Source organism: Sinohyriopsis cumingii, chromosome 1, assembly GCF_028554795.1.
Source record: "Sinohyriopsis cumingii isolate HCF-2022 chromosome 1, ASM2855479v2, whole genome shotgun sequence".
NCBI classification, from domain to species: Eukaryota; Metazoa; Mollusca; class Bivalvia; order Unionida; family Unionidae; genus Sinohyriopsis; species Sinohyriopsis cumingii.
This window is the reverse complement of record NC_142961.1, coordinates 20,402,376-20,421,281: the sequence shown is the minus strand read 5'-3', so window position 1 is coordinate 20,421,281 and position 18,906 is coordinate 20,402,376. Positions and strand designations below refer to the sequence as shown.

The 18,906-nt window shown below is 33.0% G+C and overlaps 1 protein-coding gene across 1 annotated transcript in view; it reads left to right on the top strand.

Annotated features, from left to right (window-relative positions):
- The window catches only part of LOC149806521 (regulator of G protein signaling 22-like), a 201,709-nt gene that overhangs the window by 16,568 nt on the left and 166,235 nt on the right, over positions 1-18,906 (top strand). Inside the window, exon 2 of the mRNA XM_089954185.1 lies at positions 14,017-14,045. Coding sequence (XP_089810311.1) covers positions 14,017-14,045 — 29 coding nt within the window. The remainder of the gene's footprint in view (positions 1-14,016; positions 14,046-18,906) is intronic.

Sequence of the window (18,906 nt, the reverse complement as noted above, 5' to 3'; positions counted from 1 at the left end):
ATGACCACAATGGCAGCTATCATGAAAATCTTCATTTACAGCTCATTGTAACAGGAAAGTCAGCTCAGTGTAACAGGAAAGTTAGCTCAGTGTAACAGGAGAGTCAAGTAGGGAACTATACAAATTGTAACTGTGACGATTAGGTCATTCATGCTTTAACATCTAGCACTTCCAAGTTGTATTATGTTGTGTCCAGTTGGGATGAATCTTTTCTTAAAATTATTGAATACAATTGTTATTTTCTCTGGAAATACAAAAGTGCTCTGATAAAATTCTTGGATAAAGACATTCACTGTAATTTATAGTATATTCAAACTTGGAATTATATTTCTGTGATTCAACAAAAGACTGTTGACACTTCAACACTATAATAGCTTTCACAGACACATCATCAACTTCAGTTTTGTGGATTTCTTTGGGTTTTGTACTGAGTTTTATTTAGGAATTTAACTTATTAGGACTTTTGTCTGTGATTCTTTGATTATTTTTGGATTTAATTTGCAACACCTTAAGTTCTTTTTTCTCATTTTCACCTTATATTGTTGGGAAATTCATTATTTGTTAAATTTTACAAAGCTTGTTGTCTTTCACTCTTTTCTGTTACTTATTTTAAGAGTATAGACTCCTAACAGTTTGATGACCTGGATGGCATAGGGTGCAATCATGTTAGATGGAATTACATAGATTGACCTGGATTGCATCGGCAGCAATTATGTTACATGCAATTACATTGGTTGACCTGGATTAGAAAAGGAGGATTTGTTTCATCATACATATGTGAATTGTATTCTACACATTTTTTAGAACATATATAATTATGTTGTATGCATAATTATTTTTCACTGGAGGTCACTCAGTTTCTTTCCTCAGAGATATAATTTACCTACTTTCTTAGTTTATGGGACTAACACAGATTCCATGAAAAAGTCTGAGGATTATATATATATAATTTAGTGCCACTTATATCATAAAAAACATAAAAATTTGATACAATGATTGATTGTTTGATGTTGTCAGCACATCAGCACAATTGAATGAAAGTGTCTCGCCTAGTGATACATTATGACAGTCAGTAAAGCTAGTACCAATTTCATGAAACATCTCCAGTTTTTATAGTCAAATTGTGATTTTTGAATATGTTTCTTATTGTATGGAGTTCCTCAAATTGTGATTTTCAGAAATGTTTCCTATTGTATAGACTTCCTCATATTTGTGGAATTCTTGAACTCTCTTTTCAAGAATGAAAAGGTTTCAGTGTCAAATGTAAAGCCTTTAAACTTTCTCTCTTTCACTGCCAACAGTACTGGCATTGTTTGATGCATGCAAACTATTACAGAACCTTAATTTGAGTGTAAATTTTTAAAATTTGAATGAAACTGGGTCTTGGTATGGACAAGAAGTGAACCTGCATGTGACTGTGCCAAAGTTACTTCCCTACGTGAATGCCATGTACTGTGCCAAAGTTACTTCCCTATGTGAATGCCATGTACTGTGCCAAAGTGACTTCCCTACGTGAATGCCGTGTACTGTGCCAAAGTGACTTCCCTACGTGAATGCCATGTACTGTGCCAAAGTGACTTCCCTACAGAATAACTTGAATGCCATGTACTGTGCCAAAGTGACTTCCCTACAGAATAACTTGAATGCAATGTACTGTGCCAAAGTGACTTCCCTACAGAATAACTTGAATGCCATGTACTGTGCCAAAGTGACTTCCCTACAGAATAACTTGAATGCAATGTACTGTGCCAAAGTGACTTCCCTACAGAATAACTTGAATGCAATGTACTGTGCCAAAGTGACTTCCCTACAGAATAACTTGAATGCCATGTACTGTGCCAAAGTGACTTCCCTACAGAATAACTTGAATGCCGTGTACTGTGCCAAAGTGACTTCCCTACGTGAATGCCATATACTGTGCCAAAGTGACTTCCCTACAGAATAACTTGAATGCCATGTTAAGTATGCCTTTGTTGTGAAATTGTTATCAATCTGCATGTCTAGATAGAAAGAGTAATAGTGACTTCTACACTACATCTTAAAATGTGTCCAAAAATTGCCCCATATTCATAAACAGGCCATCATCAATGTATGTAAATCTCTCCATTGCCAGAAGACTTAAACAAAATAAACTTTGCTGTATTATCAGAGAAATGTAATGAATGACCTGGGGGAATTTGAGCTTGTAATTATAGAGTTCAATATGCAATTGGGGCATGTAATCATGGAAATTCAATATGTAATTGGGCATGTAATTATGGAAATTTAATATGTAATTACTGTGTTGCAATGTACATATATTTCTAGTAAATGTAAACAAAATACAATCAATTATTCATTTCTGTAGCTTATTTTAAGAGAACACAATAAGAATTCTATGGAACCATTTATAAAATACTGAACTTAAGTTGATATGAATAAAGATGATTTTTTTGGGGTGGGGTGGGGGTGGGCAATGAAAACAGTAACAGTCCTTCTACAAAAGTTCCATCTACCAATGAGTAGATTTTACCTGAATTGATATAACTGAGTTATGCAGAAGGCAGCTTTAAATTCACTAAGTATTTCATATTTATTTATTTATTTTAAGGGTTGTCAGGGGCTGATAAGGGGACATCAGCCAATAAAAATAATAAAATTTATGCTGAAAATTTTAAATTCTATGGGCTTTTTTCCCCCAACAAAAAATGTTTTGAGCCCAAAGGCTCCCCAAAATCCATGAGTTCTTGACCTGGGTTAATAAAAACTTCAAAATTGCACAATTATTGCAGAATTTAAAGATGTGTGTCAATTGGTTATGATAACAAGTCCATGAAAATATTCATTTAAAAGGTAGAATGACTAAAGTAATAATTGGGGACCAAGGTGTAAAATTATTAATAAATTTGCCTCAATATCCAAAAATAATCTATCCAACAAATAAGAAAATTCAAGATTTATTTGCACAAATTTGGAGGTGTGTCAATTTATCAATCTCTCATTGGTCAAATTTAGTAGAACATTAATGTTAAAAACTGATCATGTAATCATGTGTGTGGAAAAACTTCAAGTAGCATGACAAGCAATTTTAAAAACAATGTCTGTTTATTTGTAGAAGTGCATGTTATAATAATGTGAAATAAACACAAGTCAGTAGCTGCATTCATTAATTTCTTTACACCATTATTGGATATATAGCTAGCAAATGCATGTAAATGTATACAATATGATGACATTGTCAAATAAAGATTTGTGTAATTCAATTACCTGGAAAACACATTAATCTGGACATATTCACTGGGAATGAAAGTGTCTGGATTAACAAGGTTCCACTGTATTGTAATTGTAATTGTAGTTATATGTAAACAAAGTACTCTGGAATTTACCCTCCTAACTTTTCTTTTCAAACATAATGTTTAAGAAATAATTAAATGTTTATATTGTTGTATTTGTGACTGGTCAAATACTGGTCACACAAAGTTTTCTCAGATTTTAGTACATCTGCTTATTATCATTCTAGGGAAAAAGAAAATGCTTTTATATTAGATGCATATTGAGGGGAAATCTGAAGATTAGATGAAAGAAGGCTGTATTAAAGCTAACAGTTGTGACCTCCTTTACAAGAAATCCTTGAGAAGGATTGCACAAATAAACCAATACTCTATCCCATGTAGACTGATATGTTTTAATAGTAGTTGTGGGTAGATCTAAACGCTTGACTGCATCCCTATACCCCAAAAATTGAATAGTCTGAGTTAAGCAGTAGTAAATCACATCAAATAGGAAATCCTGGATAGATTTCAATAGCTTCACTAAAACTTACCCACACTCACAAAGATCGATATCAATCAAATCTAACATATTATCTTTGCTCCATGGTTCTGTCTCAATATTTGCAAAGTCCTATCAACTATAGAGCTGTCACAATGTCAGAAGCTACAATGTTATTGATTTTAGATTTTTGTTCCCACTTAAAAGACATGTTCCAGAAGCAACATATTTTTATTATGATAATTGTCATAATCAGCCTGTCATAGAAGGTCATTTATTTTAATCAAATACATTTAGTGACATTGGCAATTTCATATCCTTATCAGTTAAGATAGCTATATCATTTTCAGACAGAATTTTAAGGAGTTATGGCCCCTTTTTTGACATGAAGCTTTGTCCTTCATTTGCATTATATTGATTAGGGCATCAATGTCATATAGAATATTAAGGAGTTATGGACCTTATTTTGACACGAGGCTTTGTCCTTCATTTGCATTATATTGATTAGGGCATCAATGTCATATAGAATATTAAGGAGTTGTGGACCTTATTTTGACATGAGGCTTTGTCCTTCATTTGCATTATATTGATTAGGGTATCAATGTCATATAGAATATTAAGGAGTTATGGACCTTATTTTGACATGAGGCTTTGTCCTTCATTTGCATTATATTGATCAGGGTATCAATGTCATATAGAATATTAAGGAGTTGTGGACCTTATTTTGACACGAGGCTTTGTCCTTCATTTGCATTATATTGATTGGGTCATCCGTATCATATAGAATATTAAGGACTTGAGACCCTTTTTTTCAGCATGAAGCTTTGTCCTTCATTTGCATTATATTGATCAGTAGTGCATCCATGTCATATAGAAATCTTTCTAGTCTGAAGTAAATTAGTGTGGTGGGGACTTGAGAGCATTTTGAAAATTCAACTGTTAGTTCTTTACGCTGACGGTTATGTGTAGGTCTCTGTGTCATATACCCATAGTCAGTCTGTCCATTGTTCATCCACTGTCTGTCTGTCACATTTGCTTTTCTATTTCTACAGAATGGCTGAATCAGTTTGGATCAACCTAGGAAGAAATATTCCTCATGAAATGCTGTATTGAAATTATTTTTGACTTCCCTATCAATGATGTAGGTTCTGTTGCAAGAAAGTGGAAAACCTATTTTCAACTTCTTCATAAGAAAGGCTAAGCCTATTGGATCAAACATGCAGATATTGCCCTTTTTCATAATGTATTTGCATATATACATTGCCATCTTACCTTGCATGAAAATTATAGAAATATTCCTACAAAAATAACATAATGTTTGCAGCTAGTTTATTTAAAAGCGCTTCTGGGATTATATTCAAGCCATGGAACTGAAAAAATACAGGAAGGCAGCTTGTCAACACTAAATACAGAAAGGCAGCATGTCACCACATGATGCACATAGCTGATAAAAAAATAGCATTTAAAATTTTGAAAATCCTGGTTTTAGCTTAGAAAAAAAATGCAAATGTTAAAAGTTGATATATCTGAATATGTGATGCATGTAGAATAGACACATATTTAAAATTCCCCATGATCCCAGAAAAACACACTCAGTGACATAAACACATGTTCAGCTACAGTTTGTGGAGATACTGGGCTCTTCGAAGCTCGGATAGAGGTTACATCAAGTAAATATGGAAATGTTGGTAGTTCATGAATTCAGGAATGAATTTTGATCAAACAGGACACTGGAAAGAAAATAAAATGTTATTAATGAAACTGTTTACTTGATGACATTTAATCTGACTGGTAACTGAAACATAGATAGTTTTATGGATGTCGGCAGGGAATAAAAAAAAGTCAATGGAGTGCCCTTAATTCTTAAAGAAATTAGAAGCTTATTTTTTTATTGGAGTCTGGAGCCAAAAGACAACCCAATCAGGAAGACATTTAATGACAGGCAGCTTGTCACAACAACATCTTACAAACAACTTAATTCAGTTAGTGGGAAACCGAAGATAATAGAGACTGTTAGATTAAAAAGGTAAAAATGGAACACAGCTGAAGATACTGGAGGTTTTCATTTATTTCAAAGGGTTTATCTTCATAAATGTTTGTGCAGGTAATGTTTACCTTTTTTGTACGTCACCTTTAGCTGGTACTATATAGTAACTATTGTACTGATGTGCCATAAATAGCTACAACATACATGTACATACATTATGAACCAGTGTCACCATTTCAGTGAGTACTGATGCTTTAAATTAAATTTGGTTCCAAGAAAATCTTTTCAACATAGGAAATATGGGAAAGGCAGAGAAATATTAAAAACGAAAAAGAAAGATAATTAAATTGATGTAAACTATACTGACTTGCTTGTATTATTGAAAGAACCAGAGTCTACATATAGTTTTTGCTAAGGTAGGTATTTATTTAGTGTTATGGCAGGTTAATATTTTTGCAGTTTGAAAATAGTGCAATGAAAATGAACCCACCAGTAAGTAGACTAATGGTAAAGAGACAGATAATCCGATAAAAACAACCATGGTGTCATCAGAGATCAGGCACAATCTAATGGTAAAGAGACAGACAATCCAATAAAAACAACCATGGTGTCATCAGAGATCAGGCACAATCTAATGGTAAAGAGACTGACAATCTGATAAAAACAACCATGGTGTCATCAGAGATCAGGCACAATCTAATGGTAAAGAGACAGACAATCCGATAAAAACAACCATGGTGTCATCAGAGATCAGGCACAATCTAATGGTAAAGAGACTCAAGGCTGTTACCCATTTGGCTCAGTTTTAGTGAGACTCAGGGCAGTTACTCATTTAGCTCAGTTTTTTTAAGATGTATATCATGTGCCATAAACATTACAAAGTTACCTAACTTAAAGCAGGAATTAGCATTATAAAGTAACCCAACTAAATACACAGGAATTAGCATTATAAAGTAACCCAACTAAATACACAGGAATTAGCATTACAAAGTAACCCAACTAAATACACATGATTTAGCATTATAAAGTAACCCAACTAAATACACATGATTTAACATTACAAAGTTACCCAACTAAATATGGGCTTAGCATTTGACAATATATAACCCTTTAACCATCATGCTTGGTGTCAGCAATTGACAATATATAACCCTTTAATATCAGGATATTGTATGGTATGAAAATATATATTGCATGCACAAGAAATACTTTGTAAATGGATAGGGGTTAAATAATAAATACTCCTAGACTTGGGTATTATTTTCAACAAGAAACCACTTTAGCTAAGTTCGTGAGTGATGTCGTGAGGCAAGGAGCAAGTAGATAAAGGTGTGTGTGTGTGTTTGTGTGTGCAGCCTGGTTGAGGTTCACTGTATGGGAGACATGCACAAGATCATGTATGTGTGTTTCCCATACACGATTGTCACAATACCACCTCATCTCTGCAATTGAAATCATAAGCAATGAAAACGTTTGCTTTTTGGGAGCTAGGCTTCATTTTAGTGCAGACACCAGTAGGACTATGGTAACCGCTATAAACATGGAGGCTTTACCCAAGATGGTGCCATAAGGTATTTGCAATGGCAGCTGTGACCTTGTTGATTAGAAAAGAAAAAGAAAAGTCTGCAGTTTTTATTTAGGAAACAAAAGAAGTGTGTGTGTGTGATTTGGATTTTTAACATAGCTTTTTAAATTTTTCAGTCATATCGCTACGATGTCTGCATTGTGGCAGTTTATAGTGATGTCTAGCACTTGGGCATCATGTAGCAGACATGTAGCATGATGTCCCACCCAGTCACATTATCCTTTCATCAAAGTTTTTAGTTCATCTCTGCGTTCTTCTAGTTCTTTGTCTATCTTGATCACTCTCTACATGTTGGTGTTGCTTATTTTATAATATATATATATATATATATATATATATATATATATATATATATATATATATATATATATATATATATATATATATATATATATATATATACGTGTGTATGTATGTATTATGTATGTATGTAAGTATGTATGTATGTATGTATGTATTCATGTATGTATTCATGTATGTAGCAATTGATTACATGTATATATATGTATGTATGAAGAGATTAATTATATATATATATATGTATGTATGAAGAGATTAGTTATATATATATATATATATATATATATATATATATATGAAGAGATTAATTTTTAACTGATGTCAGATTAGTTTCATAGAATAATAGAATTCATAATTCAATTAAAATGCTGCTTTATTCTACAATAGTGTATTTGCAACTTGATATGGTCATCACTACTTGACAATGTACAAAAAGGTATATGTACAGTTAAATTCAAGGATGCAAGTATTGACTATGAACAAAATGTGTATGACAGTTAAATTCAAGTAGGAAAGAATACAATTATACCTTTTCAGATTGAAAAGAAAGATTGAAAGTTATTTGATGACTACCAGGTAACACCTCTGGTGGATTGTCAATTTATTCATTTTAAGACTGTATGATTTGTGCAGGTAAAGCAAAACATTTAAATTGAAACTTTTCAAGTGTCACACCATTGAAAGGATTTTGACATGAGAAAAGGATCACTGTACATGAGACGGTTAAATCTGTAGGATTTCTTCATGAAAACAATTATATATTTAGAATTTAACTTGGGAATTTTGTCACAGTGAGCTTGACCTTTGTTAAAGGCACATTTTATTTAGTCATTAGTAAGAATTCATTGTTGAGGCTCTCTCAGTGATATGGGGAGGTTCCTTTATTCTTGTTATCTTGTTATTTACTGAAAATATTGATCTCTGTTACCTTGTTCTTTAAACTGAAAATCCTAAATATGTTCCATAAAAATGAACACTTTGTTCCCTGAGATTCCCTTATAAATGTCTGGAAAATGAAGGTTGATATTCCCATGTTTCCCAGAGATGGCCTTATTTATGCCAGTAACTAATGGCTTGTAATTCAATAAGCCTATTCTAGCCATTTGGAAAGTTTTAATTGACATTTCTATACCTTTTCAATATGTTATTATGGATGCAATATAAGCATGTTTTTCCTTGTAATCCTTACAGGTATCATTCAATAGAACATGCTTTTTAAATAGTGGAGCTATGGTCCACTTTAAATGTAAAAAATTATCTCCTGACAGAGTTCAGACTATTTGACATGGAGGGGAGTTGCTTTGGTAACTACAGGTGATCTTCCTGCATGTTTGCAGATCAAGGTTGACATGGAGGGGAGTTGCTTTGGTAACTACAGGTGATCTTCCTGCAGATCAAGGTTGACATGGAGGGGAGTTGCTTTGGTAACTACAGGTGATCTTCCTGCAGATCAAGGTTGACGTAAATGCGACACTGCTATAAAACTATTTAACTACAACCCAAATGAGATTATGTGGAGTTCAGTTGTGAGTTGCTGATAAAAAATATTTCATTCTGTCTAATTGTCTGGGAAAAGCAATCATTTGAAAGGGAGAAATTGATTTGAAAGGGAGAGATTGATTTGAAAGGGAGAGACTGATTTGAAAACTGCAAACAATTTAACATTGTCCTATCCTGCAGTAGAAAATTGAAGTTTTGTTTAGAATGCTCTCAAATATCTCCAACCACCTTCCTCAAAAAAACTATTAATTAGATTCATAAAATAAATTTTTTAAATACATTCCTAAAATCAGTTCTTATTTAGATTCACACAGCAATTTTTTTTCTTAGCAACTTTCACCTAAATCAGACTGATGATTATAGCTGATTCTACAACTTGTACTAATTGAAAAGAGAACCATTTACATTGTACTCTTGTGTCCTTAAAGTCAGTATTGCTTATCAAATGTACAATTGCCTTGAGAGCCAATATTGCTTATCAAATGTACAGGTGCCTTTAAGGCCAACATTGCTTATCAAATGTACAGGTGCCTTTAAGGCCAACATTGCTTATCAAATGTACAGGTGCCTTTAAGGCCAACATTGCTTATCAAATGTACAGGTGCCTTTAAGGCCAACATTGCTTATCAAATGTCAAACTGCCTTTAAAGTCAGTATTGCTTATCAAATGTACAGGTGTCTTTAAAGACAGTATTGCTTATCAAATGTACAGGTGCCTTTAAGGCCAACATTGCTTATCAAATGTACAATTACCTTGAGAGCCAATATTGCTTATCAAATGTACAGGTGCCTTGAAGGCCAACATTGCTTATCAAATGCACAGGTTCCTTTAAGGCCAACATTGCTTATCAAATGTACAACTGCCTTTAAAGTCAGTATTGCTTATCAAATGTCAAACTGCCTTTAAAGTCAGTATTGCTTATCAAATGTACACATGTCTTTAAAGACAGTATTGCTTATCAAATGTACAGGTGCCTTTAAGGCCAACATTGCTTATTAAATGTACATGTGCATGCATGCTGTATCTTTCTATTTATAAGATTTCATTATTTAAACTCTTGAAGATGACCCTCCAAAAAAAAACAAATCGAGAAAAAAATGGAAATCTCATGAAGCTAATTCAGAACTTCATTAAAACCTGACTTTGCAGACACATCATTATAAAGGAGGTTCTTCATAAAGGACAACAATTCAATCATTTATTTTGCATTACAATTTTATCTGTATATAAATTAAAGACAAACATTTGCATTCCCATAAATTACAAACATATTTCAATGTATGCTTTTTATATCTTGGAAAATGTTCTTAAAATAAACAACAAAATACTATGAAGAAATTTCCCAAAGTATCACATACATGGAACAGGATAATAATAACCAAAGTGAGAAATCATTTTTACATGTTGCAAAGTGCCAGAAATCATTTGTACATGTTGCAAAGTGGCAGAAATCATTTATACATGTTGCAAAGTGCCAGAAATCATTTGTAAATGTTTCAAAGTGCCAGAAATCATTTGTAAATGTTTCAAAGTGCCAGAAATCATTTGTTAATGTTGCAAAGTGCCAGAAATCATTTGTACATGTTGCAAAGTGCCAGAAATCATTTGTAAATTTTGCAAAGTGCCAGAAATCATTTGTAAATGTTACAAAGTGCCAGAAATCATTTGTACATGTTTCAAAATGCCAGAAATCATTTGCAAATGCTGCAAAGTGCCAGAAATCATTTGTTAATGTTGCAAAGTGCCATAAATCATTTGTACATGTTGCAAAGTGCCAGAAATCATTTGTAAATTTTGCAAAGTGCCAGAAATCATTTGTAAATGTTGCAAAGTGCCAGAAATCATTTGTAAATGTTACAAAGTGCCAGAAATCATTTGTACATGTTTCAAAATGCCAGAAATCATTTGCAAATGCTGCAAAGTGCCAGAAATCATTTGTTAATGTTGCGAAGTGCCAGAAATCATTTGTACATGTTGCAAAGTGCCAGAAATCATTTGTAAATGTTGCAAAGGGGGTGCTCACCAATTAATATGTACTTTAGAGAGAGTGATGTATGTAAGGTGAAGTAGTTTGCATTTAAAACATGCACAGTGGAGAGAATGTTGGCATACCTATATGCTACAGTAATGTAATGTGGATGATATTTCTTTGGATATTGTACTTTTGGAAATTTTACATGATTTAAGCACACTGCTAACTAAAATGATTGCTCCCTTCTGTTAAAAAAATCAACCTGAATTAGTCTAAAGTACACTATACATAGTAGCTATTAAAATAGGGAAAATGAATTTTGCCAGACTAGACAATACCAGCTTCTGAAAGTGTAATGAATGAATTACCAAACATATAAAATGCAAAAAAAGTTATTGGCTCTTTTTTATACAATTTACCTCTGAAGTTCAGGAAGTGAAAATGACCAAGTAGAGCTAGCACTTTTTTGAAAAGTGCACATTTGAAGTAGGGCCAAGCTGTATACTCTGTAACCCATAGTACACCCATCAATCATACACCAAAATAAAGGGAATTAAAGGTTCTTTTAATTATACCTAAGATATACAAGGTCTTTTTTAAATAGCCAGTATAACCAGTGAGGAAAGCCGGGGAAATTCTTTTTCTTTAAAATCCTAACCCTATGCAAAATGCGAAACTGTATAGCGCCACCAAAGTGACAGAAATCATTTGTAAATGTTGCAAATTGCCAGAAATCATTTGTAAATGTTGCAAAGTGCCAGAAATCATTTGTACATGTTGCAGAGTACCAGAATTCATTTGTACATGTAAAAAAGGGCCAGAAAACATTTCTACACGTTGCAAGGTGCCATAAATCAGTTGTAAATGTTTATCATCTAGCAGTGGGTTTATCATCTAACAATGGGTTTATCATCTAGCAATGGGCTTAAAATCTAACAATGGGTTTATCTTATAGCAATGGGTTTATCATCTAACAATGGGTTTATCATCAAGCAATGGGTTTATCATCTAGCAGTGGGTTTATCATCTAGCAATGGGTCTATCATCTAACAATGGGTTTTATCATATAGCAATGAGTTCATCATCTAGCAGTGGGTTTATCATCTAACAATGGGTTTATCATATAGCAATGAGTTCATCATCTAGCAGTGGGTTTATCATCTAGCAATGGGTTTATCATCTAGCAATGGGTTTATCATCTAACAAATGGGTTTATCATCTAGCAATGGGTTTATCATATAGCAATGAGTTCATCATCTAGCAGTGGGTTTATCATCTAGCAATGGGTTTATCATATAGCAGTGGGTTCATCATCTAGCAGTGGGTTTATCATCTAGCAATGGGTTTATCATCTAACAAATGGGTTTATCATATAACAATGGGTTTATCATATAGCAATGGGTTTATCATATAGCAATGAATTCATCATCTAGCAGTGGGTTTATCATCTAGCAATGGGTTTATCATCTAGCAATGGGTTTATCATCTAACAAATGGGTTTATCATCTAGCAATGGGTTTATCATCTAACAATGGGTTTATCATATAGCAATGAGTTCATCATCTAGCAGTGGGTTTATCATTTAGCAATGTGTCTATCATCTAACAATGGGTTTATCATATAGCAATGAGTTCATCATCTAACAATGGGTTTATCATCTAACAATGGGTTTATCATCTAGCAATGGGTTTATCATCAAGCAATGGGCTTATCATGTAGCAATGAATTTATAATATAGTGATGGGCTAATCATCTATCAATGAGTTTATCATCTTTCAATGGGTTTATCATCTAGCGATGGGTTTATCATCTAGTGATGGGCTTATCATCTAGCAATGGGTTTATCATATAGCAATAAGTTCATCATCTAGCAGTGGGTTTATCATCTAGCGATGGGTTCATCATCTAGCAATGGGTTTATCATCTAGCGATGGGTTCATCATCTAGCAGTGGGTTTATCATCTAGCGATGGGCTAATCATCTAGCAATCGGTTTATCATCTAGCAATGGGCTTATCATCTAACAATGGTTTTATCATCTAGCAATGGTTTTATCATCTAGCAATGGGTTTATCATCTAGCAATGGGTTTTTCATCAAGCAATGGGTTTTTCATCAAGCAATGGGTTTATCATCAAGCAATGGGCTTATCATGTAGCAATGAATTTATAATATAGTGATGGGCTAATCATCTATCAATGAGTTTATCATCTAGCAATGGGTTTTTCATCAAGCAATGGGTTTATCATCTAGCAATGGGTTTTTCATCAAGCAATGGGTTTTTCATCAAGCAATGGGTTTATCATCTAACAATGGTTTTATCATCTAGCAATGGTTTTATCATCTAGCAATGCTTTTATCATCTAGCAATGGCTTTATCATCTAGCAATGGGTTTATCATCTAGCAATGGGTTTTTCATCAAGCAATGGGTTTTTCATCAAGCAATGGGTTTATCATCTAACAATGGTTTTATCATCTAGCAATGGTTTTATCATCTAGCAATGGTTTTATCATCTAGCAATGGTTTTATGATCTAGCAATGGTTTTTCATCTAGCAATGGGTTTTTCATCAAGCAATGGTTTTATCATCTAGCAATGGTTTTATCATCTAGCAATGGTTTTATCATCTAGCAATGGTTTTTCATCTAGCAATGGGTTTTTCATCAAGCAATGGTTTTATCATCTAGCAATGGTTTTATCATCTAGCAATGGGTTTTTCATCAAGCAATGGGTTTTTCATCAAGCAATGGGTTTATCATATAGCAATGGGTTTTTCATCTAGCAATGGGTTTTTCATCAAGCAATGGGTTATTGGTAGATAATTATGGTGATTCAGATATGCCAATCTTCTAACAGAACACAGAGTGGACTACTTTCTTCATCTACATTTTGCCCTAACCAAAATTGTTTTCTCATTTGCAGATCCACCTGAAGTGTTTATTGAAGATGCGGTGAGTATAGATGAGTCCTGCAATTTGTCAGGATGCTTTTTTTCATACTTCTGTGATGTTTGCAAAATATGTTTCTCCTGAAAGAATATTTGGAAAATACCCACTTCTCTTTTGATTGATTTCTTTAAGGCTTTTGAAAAACCGTATCCTAAAGTACTGAAATTCTTTGCTTGATTGAACATATGCATAATTTTATCTTCAAAATTTCTACTTTATCAATATATTTTAGTCATTACTAACAAAGAAAACAAAATGACTCCCAGTTTTCCCCCCTCCCCATAAATTTTACTTTGGTTTGAAGATTAACTTTATATCATTCTATTAAAACCCAAACTTTATTTATGCTGGAATTTAATATTACCATGGCATCTTGAGATTTGGCAATCAGAAATCAGCCAATTATAAATAAAGTATTAATTCAAAAGAACTTCTTCATGTCTGATTGATAACAGTACAGTATCCTTTGATTTAGTGGAAAACAGGAATCTTGTTGAAAACTGTCTCACCTATGACAGAGTAAGTTTAACAATCAATGATTGTCTACAGACTTAAAGTACTTTGGTCGTACAAATAATAATATACACATGACAAAATATAGTATATGTACTTATTTCCAAGAGAGCATATAAACGACAGAATACATATGTGTGGTTGTTCTTTTTGTACTAATTTGATAAACATTTGGAGTTTCTTGAAGGTTGGCACTGCCATAAATATCTGTTAATTTCATCAGAGTACATAGGATTTCTGGATAATGACTTCTTAATTGTAAGTTGACTTGGTAGCTTTTATAGGTGAAGGGGGTATTACTCTCCCACAAAACTTCTCTGATATTGGACAATAGACCAGGTGGGAAATAAATTAATAACAAGACCAAATATTTTGAAAATGAGGAGAAGAGTTTGTATTAGTGCGTTGAATATGTGGGCACAACTTTAAATTTGAAAAAAAATTCTTCACCAATTTAACACTGAAATGATTTTGATGTCATTAGGTACCTTAATGCAATACAGGAACTCCTTGTTTTATGAACAGGATGTATTCTTTGAAAATCATTTGTTAAGTGAAAATTTGTTAATCGAAAATGAATTTCCCATTAATTTAAAGGCAATAATTAGAGATAGATGTCTAAGATAATAATAATAATAATAATAATAATAATAATAATAATAATAATGATAATAATAATAATAAAGTCTTTATTTAGAGAAGGTAACTCAGTTAGTTACAGAACTAATCTACCTTGAGGCCTTCTATCTGTTGTGTACAATATATACAGTATATACAACATGATGTGAAGAGTCTGGCTTGACACTAAATAAGTGATTTTAAAAATCAAAGGATCAAGCCTGGAACATATGCACAGGCATCTGTGAACACATAAACATATATAAAATATTGTCCTGCATTGAAAAATTCAACTGTGAAATCGATGCCAAATTACAGAAAAGCAGGCAGTATTTCTTGTACTAGAACTGTTCAATTGTCCAAAGATTTCATCCATTTGAGACATTGATTATAAAAAAAAAAGAAATGCTAGGAGCCTCACTAGGAATGTTGTTCCATACCAGTGGACCAGTATATTGAAAACTTTTTTTTAACAATTCCTTCTTTGGCCTTGGTATAATGTCATTTTTACTTCTTATGGAACATAAATTTGGAGTAACATCAGCGTCTCTTTGGTGAAAGATATTGCTTAGATTGACAGGAATGGTTTTTCTGGATACTTTATTCATCAGTTTGGCTTTTCTAAGAAATATTCTTTCATGTATTAAATGCATATATAAATCATAGTAAATACATAGCACACATAAATATTTATTATAATAATCAGTAATTAATTTGGAAGTAACAGTACTAATTAAAACATACAGTATAATGGAAAAATGGAACAAAAATGAAAAGAAGTGGTGCTATTTGAAATAACAGGCATTGATTCACTGGTATAGCGTACACAACAAATAATACAGTACACACAGAAAGACAGCCAATGTGAGAGATGATGGCAGCATGAGCAATCTATACATATCTGGTATAGCTTACACAAGAAGCAATACAGTACATACAGAAAGACAGACACTGTGAGAGATGATGGCAGCGTGGGCAATCTATGCATATCTGGTATAGCTTACACAAGAAACAATACAGTACATACAGAAAGACAGCCACTGTGAGAGATGATGGCAGCGTGGGCAATCTATGCATATCTGGTATAGCATACACAAGAAACAATACAGTACATACAGAAAGACGGCCACTGTGAGAGATGATGGCAGCATGGGCAATCTATGCATATCTGGTATAGCTTACACAAGAAACAATACAGTACATACAGAAAGACAGCCACTGTGAGAGATGAATCTATGGCAGCGTGGGCAATCCATGCATATCTGGTATAGCTTACACAAGAAACAATAAAGTACATACAGTAAGACAGACACTGTGAGAGAACAAACAATACAGTACATACAGAAAGACAGCCAATGTGAGAGATGATGGCAGGGTGGGCAATCTTTGCATATCTGGCTTGGTATGCTTTTGTTGTATCAAAATTCATTATGCATGATGAAAAGTGGGTATCATTTTTTAATGCATTAATGTGAAAATTTTTTAATTTTAACGTTCATAACACAAAGTGAGTATGTAGATATGCACTTTAGAAATTGAAGCTAAGTGAAAAAAATATTACTTAGTTTGTAATGATAACTTCAGGACAACAAAAATTAAATATTACTTAGCTTGTAATGATAACTTCAGGACAACAAAAATTAAATATTACTTAGTTTGTAATGATAACTTCAGGACAACAAAAATTAAATATTACTTAGTTTGTAATGATAACTTCAGGACAACAAAAATTAAATATTACTTAGTTTGTAATGATAACTTCAGACAACAAAAATTAAATATTACTTAGTTTGTAACGATAACTTCAGGACAACAAAAATTAAAGATTCTTAGGACACAGAAGCTACATTTAGAAAAACATGTTGTGCAGAATTGCATTATACTCTCAATATATATATGTACACCAGTGCTGTCCAACCTTTTTGGCAGCATGAGCCACTGAAAAATGTTTTTGTTGAAGCCAAGGGCTGCAGCAAAAAACTGAAAAGCAATGACTATATAGCTGCTTCAGCTCTGGCGGGCCATTTCAAAATCAACCCGCGGGCCATGGGTTGGACAGCACTGATGTACAAATATGTTATATAAAGGGATCATATTGGAAATGAATATATAAATAGAAGCATTCATCATGAAATGTTTAAGAATATTATCAAATTGTTGTTTATACATATCTTTGATTATTTCATCATTTACACTTGTATATGTACGATAAAGTAGAGGGCAATACTGATTTGTTTGTTTGTCTTGATTGCCAGGCACCTGTTGACATGTACTTGGTATTTCTTCAAAGATATAAATTTATGCATAAAATTTACAATTCCTGTGTACCTGTATTTAACACTGTTCCAGGCAGATAAAAGGATCACTATGAAGAGGAATTCTCCTATTGCTGATTTACAAGGCTAATTCAGTTATTATTCACCATTCTACACATATTTAATGCAATCTTTTAATCCCTTTGCAAATATTTTAAAGTTATATGAGTCAATATGTATTATAAAAAAGCTTTAAAACCAGACATTAATATAGATCGTATATCTCTCTCCAGGGTATTATCAAAGTGCTGTGTATAAAATATCTCTTCCATAAATGCATCCAGCTAATCCATTGGCATACAATCTTTCTTCCTTGGAGAGCACTGAACACAAATACAGTATTTCTAAACAACTTGTTTGACCATTTTCAGCTTTTATATTACGAGGGATGTTAAATCTTTTTTTGAAAAAGTGATTCAGGAATGGAGGTCCCCTGTTCATATCCACTCCATGCCAGATATGTATATAGTTGCCACTTAAATACACACTAGATCTATGAAGTCTTCAGCAGTTCAACTTGCTGTCAACTGCTTGCTTGTGTCCTATGCACCTGATGTCCTTCCTACCATTCAGACTGTACAGGTGGTATGCAGAAAACTGATTGGGATGGTTTTTGATTGGTCATTTTTAGTGTTTGATGAGAAGATCAAAAGTTGATCATGTCTTTATATCATCAGTCATGTCTTTATATAATCTGTCATGCTGCCATATAATCAGTCACATTTACATATAATCAGTCATGTTTTCATATAATCTGTCAGGTTATCATGTCATGTTTTCATATAATCTGTCAGGTTATCATATAATCTGTCAGGTTATCATAATTAGTCATGTTATCATATAATCAGTCATGTCTTCATATAATCAGTCATGTCTTCATATAATCAGTCATGTCTTCATATAATCTGTCATGTTGTCATATAATCAGTCATGTATTCATACAAAATCTTACTAACAAGTTTCTTGAGACGGATGAACCAATCACTTAGATGTATGGACCAGTCATTCACTTGAATGGATCAATCACTGAGATGATGGAACCAATCATTGGGATGGATGGACTAATAATTGAGATGGATGGACTAAATCATTGACATGGATTTACCAAATCATTGAGATGGATTTACCAGTCATTCAGCTGGATGGACCAAGCATCAAGATGGGTGGACCAACCATTAAGATGGGTGGACCAAATAATTAGGATGGATGGACCAAATCATTGAAAATCAACATAGGGTTTTCACCACAAGGCTTCTTAATATGTCAAATGTCAAGTTGGTATTAAATGAAAATGGTGCCGATCTGACATCCAATATGGCTACTATAAAAAAGGCATCTTGAAAACCTTGTTATCACCATTCTTCTAGAATTGATGGTCATGTCAACATATGGTTCTGACCAAAAGAACTTATGATATC